General features: G+C 35.2%; 1 protein-coding gene across 1 annotated transcript; it reads left to right on the top strand.

Annotated features, from left to right (window-relative positions):
* The first annotated feature begins 37 nt into the window (after positions 1 to 37).
* On the top strand, positions 38 to 6,466 carry LOC128210375 (ribose-5-phosphate isomerase-like). Its single transcript, XM_052914689.1, has 8 exons — positions 38 to 220; positions 2,079 to 2,139; positions 2,326 to 2,381; positions 2,782 to 2,841; positions 3,491 to 3,624; positions 3,872 to 4,013; positions 4,384 to 4,483; positions 5,047 to 6,466. Exons 1-8 carry the CDS (start codon positions 62 to 64, stop codon positions 5,151 to 5,153), a joined length of 819 nt encoding a protein of 272 aa, XP_052770649.1. The 5' UTR covers positions 38 to 61; the 3' UTR covers positions 5,154 to 6,466.
* Positions 6,467 to 6,914: the final 448 nt, after the last annotated feature.

Raw genomic sequence — 6,914 nt, 5'->3', positions numbered from 1 at the left:
GCCAATTTTGTACCCGGCTCGTGAAATTTGAAGAAAACCAGGAAACAGTGTTCATTCAAGCATGTCAATATCTCTGTCGTCTTTAAAGAAGTTTCACGGAAAAAGTGTTTTATTTCAAAGATTGTTTATATTTGTAAAAAATATAAGTGTCAAAGATATGTCTGGAATCGATGCGGGTAAAAAGGCGGCTGCCATAGCCGCTGTCAACAATCACATCAAGGTTTACCACTCTACTTTCAGTTTTGACTTGCATGTTTTATTTGGCTTTACGTACCATTAATTAATGACTTAAGAGAGATGAGGCCACATTTTCTACCCAATATTTTCTAGGACCATCATCATACTCCCAGATATTAGTGAAATAAAGTAAACCTGGGAGGAAAGTGTTCACAGTGTGGGGCTTGAACCCACGACCCCTGGAGGACTAGCATGGCGCTCTTACTGAGCTAACCGGGCGGCTGGTTCTAACCAACACACACTTCGCTCCTCGCCCATTAATCTTTGTAGGCTGATGGAGGCACTCATGCTGTTTACCTCTGCCACCATTAAAGTGAACCTAGGAGGAAAAGTGCGCACAGTGTGGGGCTCAAACCCACGACTGCCAGAACACTAGCACGGCACTCTTACCAACTGAGCTAACTGGACGGCTGGTTCTAACCCACACACTACAGAAACTTTGTAAATATGTGTTACCTGTTACTCCCTTGTTAATACTTACTTAGTATTTCACTATTTGTTAGATAAAATATAGTTTGAGTCTGCCATAAGAAATCGTCAAAACACTTGTTGATGGTCATTCAGGTGGACTAGGGTAAGATCCAGCCACTGGCTAGCTTACGATTTTTGGTGTTTGCAGAGTGGTACAGATACAGGGAAACATAAGTATGCATATCTTAATGATAAAAAAAGTTTCTCTGAACGCCTATTATTTTGGCTAGTGTGTGTGGGTGACACCCAGGTAGCTCATTCAGTTCAGTGCAGTGCTAGTGTTCCATACACTGTGGGTTCACATTTCCTGCCCGGTCTACTTTACTGGTGTCCGTAATAAAGGGTGTGAAAGTGCCTGTATCAGCCTTAAAGTAGTGTTTGGAATCGGTTCCATTTTGACTATCAGTAATCGGTTCAGCTCAAGTATTTAACCTGATTATCCATATATAGTACAATCGTTATTGACAACACCTTAATTGTAGTTCTCTCCTTGTACAATGACTCAAATCCTTAATAATGCTTTAACGGTCAGTGTATGTTTGAAGTTATTAAGTGTTGTTATTGCTTTCGGCCATATTGTTATAAATGAACTCAAAGGTGGAAAATCGTGGAAATTAACCGAACACAAATAATGAGAGAAAAGAAGAAAAACAACCCGCCAATTGAATAGATGATCTTCTAGGACCAAATATAATCAATTGTTGCAAATTTTAGGCCAAACCTATCAATTTTCAATTATAATCGATCATTGGAACATCACTACCTTAAAGATTATGGGGGAGGAGTGTAGGGTGTCTGTGTGTTAGAACCTAAGCTGCCAAGTGAGCTTGGTTTGTTCTAGCCCCATGCTAGTGTTCCAGATGTCATGGGTTCAAGCTTGCAAAGGGTCACTTTTCATCCAAGGTTTTTACCAAAAGCTGGAACCCTTCAGCAAATGTTGATATTAAATTTTGTTCAAATATCGTCTTTGAAGACCACAATTTTCTTAAGCGTTTAATGGATTGATAATTAATAACGGCTGCGGTGTGGCGTGTTGTGGTTGATTGACATTATCACATGTATTATTAATGTATCCTTAACAGGTCAACATATCCACCACTTTTGTTAAAGTCCCAGTGGCTGTGTGGACTAGCCGGCTGTTTTCTAATTTTTTCTTGACTTTACCGGCGTGGATTCTAACCCAACTAAAACCAAAGTTCTTTTTTTTTTCTGCAATTTTAATATAGAGTAAAACAATGATGAAATAAGTGTTTTCAGATGCATTACCGGGAAAACTAATTTTTGGTCCAAAAACACCTCCAACCAAGCCTGCAACTTGGCAGAATCACTGATTTTTATTTGGAAATATTTGTATTACGGTAATATTGCAGGATCAGCAGATTGTGGGTATCGGTAGTGGAACAACAGTTGTCAGTGCAGTACAGAGAATAGGTATGATGATGCATTCCTAGGCTATCATCTTTTATCAAGCTTGAACTACGAGTATGTATAACAGTATAACTATGAGAAAATTGAAATAAATGTTGTTTAAACTAACATGTTCATCTTTGAAGATAAAAGTGTGTGTTCTTTTACAATTTATTCTGGTTAAGTGACGATTGAGCCTTGATCTTTCAGTGGAACGAGTGAAGGCAGAAAACCTGAAGCTCATATGCATTCCAACATCATTCCAGGTATTTGATTTGAAAGAAAGATGTAGTGAATTATTCAAAGTATGGATGCTGAATCAATTAATATTCTAAAAATATTGATGAAGATATTGTTTTTTTTTCAATGCTTACACTGAGAATAATTAATTAAGTTACATCTTTAATTATTAAATATTAGAAATTGGTCTTAATACTCTAAAACGTTCATGTTCTAAAAGTAATTGAAATATGTTTTAAATTATATTATATTTAATTGATCAATAATTGTAATTTAAGTTATTAAATATAATTGTATAACATTATTTTACATAATTAAGATGAATGGTTTCTTATGATGTTATTAAACACAACACAGTTTTAGTTAACATGGAACTTTGATACAATACTAAATTTGATATAATTTACCAGTTTAATCCACTTCCAGGCAAAGCAGCTAATAGTTGACAATAACCTCACTCTTGGAACATTGGAGCAGTACCCTGAGGTAAAAAAACAAGTCTGTCTACCTTGTCCATAGAAAATATTGAGGATGAAAGAGGCTCTAGTGGTATAGATGTCTGCTTATCATACAAAAGGTCATGGATCATGGGTTCAAGCTCAGCAATGGAAGCATTCTGACATTACTACTGATTTCAGAAATCTACACAGGAAATAAACTTGAGAGATATTCTTACCAGCTTATAGCTTTCTCCAGAATCCCACTAAAATTACTTGGTATCAATTAAGAAATGATCCTGTATTAATAATCAATGTGTGGGCTTTTGGGAGTCAGTTACAATATTATTATTTTTTGTGTGTGTCATAAATACAACAGACTTTATCCGATCTTTTTAAAACTTGGTCAGAGTATTTGTCAGCATGATGTCTAAGGCTAAGCGTAAATATGGGACAACCCTGGTTAAAAATAGCTCCATGAAGATCCGAATATAACTGTTGTTTTTATGATACAAAGAAATACTTCAACTCAAAAGTGAAAATGACATCTGAGCGTAAATGTATATAAATGAACAAAGTCAAATGATGGTTTCTACCAAGCAACGGACTTGAGCGTGATTTATATAAGCTATAAACATTGAGATTGTTCTCTCAATGAAGCTCAGTTTAAATATTATAAACTGACTTATTTTCTACAGTTGGATGTGGCAATTGACGGGGCAGATGAGGTTGATTCAAACCTCGTGTGCATTAAGGGTGGAGGTGGCTGCTTGACGCAGGAGAAAATAGTGGCCAGCTGTGCTAAGGAATTCATCGTTATTGCTGATGAAAGGTAAGACTGTATTATATGTTTTTCATCTGCATTTAAAAGGAAGTTTGTGTGTAAAGGAAATACAATGATTAAAGTTGTTTTAAATTGAGTGTGTGTTTTAAGAAAAAAGTACAACGAAGCAATAAACGAGAGTGCTGCAGATTAAAAGCTAATAATTGTCTGTTTTAAATTGATTAAACAGATGTTAAGAACATGTACATGTACTTTAGTTAGGAATGTTAAGTCATTGTATGTATTCTTTAACAAGGAAGGATGTGGCTGCCCTTGGAACAACTTGGAAGAAAGGCGTACCTCTGGAGGTTGTGGATTTAGCTTACCGACCAGTACAGATACACATTGAGCGTCTCTTAGGAGGATCAGCCAAGCTGCGCCTGGCTACACAGAAAATGGTACATTAAAGCTCCAGAGCTGAAAGCAAAACAGGTTTTAATGATTCTAACTTAAGTGTTGCATTTAAATATCATCCATCAAGCTGAATGGGTACAGGAGAAGTCATACCACTTGGAAATCATCCCATGTATATTCTATCCTTTAGAGTGTGAGATACAATATATGAGATCAAAGATATTGGTTTATAGTACAGAAATTTAATGAGTTTTTTTACACAAGATTACTGCTATCTTCCGTTATGTTTCATTATGTTATGTATACTATTGGCCAAATTCTCTAAATATGGATCAACTTTTTAGTGGTTTGTCCTTGTATGGTAATAGCTCTCAAAAATATAATCTATTTCCTAAATTTTTTGTGGCTCTTCAGGGTCCAGTAGTGACGGACAATGGAAACTTCATCATAGACTGGGTGTTTGACAGGCCCGGGGACTGGAACCAGATCAACACCACTCTCAAAATGATCCCCGGTATGTGCACAATGTGATTCCTGCATGGTGTTTTCTTAGGCTTGGGGGAAACAGGCCCAATGCCTATATTATTAAGGACAAATGGTACCAAGGAGTTTAATAGGAAAATGATATTTCAAGAAGTATCTGACGGTCACTAACTTCAAATTAAAGGAAAACTGCATATCTCTTCAGAATTCAGATTTGCTGATGCCAATTATTGGCACCTGTTAAATGGAGTAAAAATGTTCTGTCCACTCACAAGCCGTATTTTCTTTAATCTCTTATAATATCATTGATACATGTTGTATAGCGTAAGATTCTGAAGAATGTACATGTATATTGCAGTCAATATGTCTGTCTGTCTGTCAATATGGTTTTGTTATATATATGGCTTAAGACTTTCATGTAAGTAAACTACATTTTACTTAAAGAGAATCAATGATTTTTTTAGGTTGGTCAAAAGTCCGAGCATTTAAACCAGTAAAAATGCTCACTTTCAGTATTCAATAGCTGAAACCAAGTATTGATTCATTTTACAAAAGTGCCACATGTATTATCAATTTATAATATTACATTTCCAGGTGTGGTAGAGACAGGCCTATTTGTGAACATGGCAAAGAAAGCCTACTTTGGGAAGGCAGATGGTTCTGTACAAGTTCGGGAGCCACAAGTTCAGAACAATGTCTGATGATTATCTTGTCTTGAAAAAACATATTTGAATTAACAGCGATCTGATTTTTCCACTGCTTTTCTTGAACTTCAGTACATTGCCGGTGATTTAGCGATTGCTACAGATTTAGATTCTGTGTTTTTATCGTAGTTATAGTTGATATCATCTCAGATAAGCAGTGACTGTTAACTTAATATTCTAGCTAGTACTAACAATTGTATTGGATATATTTCAATGAATTTACTCAGAAATGTGAAGCGAAAGTTATATGAAAGACCGTACCTTAAAAAAGTAACAATATATGTTAAATGTTATATCCAAATTGTTTGTGTGTTTGTATCAATGTTTGATTTGCCAGAAATAAGGTCATTTTCTCTGATAATCATGTTTTAATTGAGATTTGATATGCTAGAGTTCCTCCACTATTGAAACATTGCCATCCCCATTGTGTCAGTATTTGAAATGCATTTTTCACAAGATCTTACCAAATAATCCAGATCTTCATAGGAATCATGTAATGATGTTGTCGGTCATCGTCACTCTTTCATTCTCTTTCTTTTAAAATATTTCTTCTCCAATCTTGACAAAACTAGGCAGCAATGCTTATTGGCCTTAAATCTTGGCTTATTTTTATTACCAGCTTGATTGCCTTTGTCACTCTTATGGTATGGCTCCTGAATATTCAAGATGATTGACCTCCTGATATGTGACACATGTGAGTCGCAATATTCTTGTTGGTTAAGCAAATAATTTTTGAAACAGAAAAGATGTACATTATTCTTCGCTTAACAATGGAATACTAACAATTGGCGGGAGCTTGGTGACCTACTTTCTGATACATAGGTACCAGTAGTGAGTACTCAGGATCGTTGTGGTTTGTTGCTGCTTTTTTTTTTTTTCAATGAAAGATAAAAAATAATATGTTTGTATGGAAATTAAAAAAAATGTCAAAACAACACCAATTAAAAACAAGTTGCCCTTGTTGTTGCAGGAGTGTTAGTTTATGGAAATGGAAAAAATAGTACAGATTAGTACAGATAAGATCATGTTAGTTTAACTATCTCATACCTCTTCAGCTGTAAATTTTGTTTGTGGTGCTGTTTGGGACTTTTTATTAGAGTTTGATTCTACCTCTTGCATGATAGAATTTCATTGTTTTCCAAGCTATTTTACATTTTAGGTTGTGTTCATTATTTGTGTTCAATATTTGCTATTTGCTAGCCTTTGCCTCTTACTATGTCACTGTGCTTCTGTCTTTTCAATGATGCATGAAAAGTGCAAGACATATTGTTTTGTTAAAATTGTTTTCTTTTCAGAATAAAATGAATTCTGAAGCAGTCTGCCTTATATTAATTATTCCAACATTTTTTATCATTACATTTGCTGCTTTTACTAGATATGTACAATACTCCTGTTTGCAAATAAAGTATATCAATTGTGTCACAGCAACTCAAGTGTGACCTTGACCTTTAAGAACTAGTAGCATGGAACCAGTATGTGTATGTGACAAGTAAAAACAAAAATTATTACCAAACGACCATGTATTTCTATATCTTGACTCTGTTATTGTGTCTGCCCCGTCAATTATGGTTTTAGGACAGGGTGTTGCAGAAGAGGGACAAGGCTTCGGAAAGGACACCAGATATCGGGCTGTAAGAATATTTTGAATTCGACAAAGTATTAGGGATTGTATAACCGAAGTAATATACGTTTCCACTGCCAAATACATTGTATGTCGAGTTTGTACGGTATGTAATTATAATCATCATATTAAGTTTT

Source organism: Mya arenaria, chromosome 12 (genome assembly GCF_026914265.1).
Source record: "Mya arenaria isolate MELC-2E11 chromosome 12, ASM2691426v1".
NCBI classification, from domain to species: domain Eukaryota; kingdom Metazoa; phylum Mollusca; class Bivalvia; order Myida; family Myidae; genus Mya; species Mya arenaria.
Note: the sequence above shows the minus strand (reverse complement) of the source record. Positions and strands in the feature narration are given on the sequence as shown.

What these genes read in the sequence shown, in the direction of transcription:
- LOC128210375 (XM_052914689.1), top strand. Translation starts at nt 62, where the DNA reads ATGTCAATATCTCTGTCGTCTTTAAAGAAGTTTCACGGAAAAAGTGTT. An exon ending in CAGTGCAGTACAGAGAATAG is followed by an intron (nt 2,140 to 2,325) that starts GTATGATGATGC and finishes TTGATCTTTCAG; the next exon opens with TGGAACGAGTGAAGGCAGAA. An exon ending in ATCGTTATTGCTGATGAAAG is followed by an intron (nt 3,625 to 3,871) that starts GTAAGACTGTAT and finishes TTCTTTAACAAG; the next exon opens with GAAGGATGTGGCTGCCCTTG.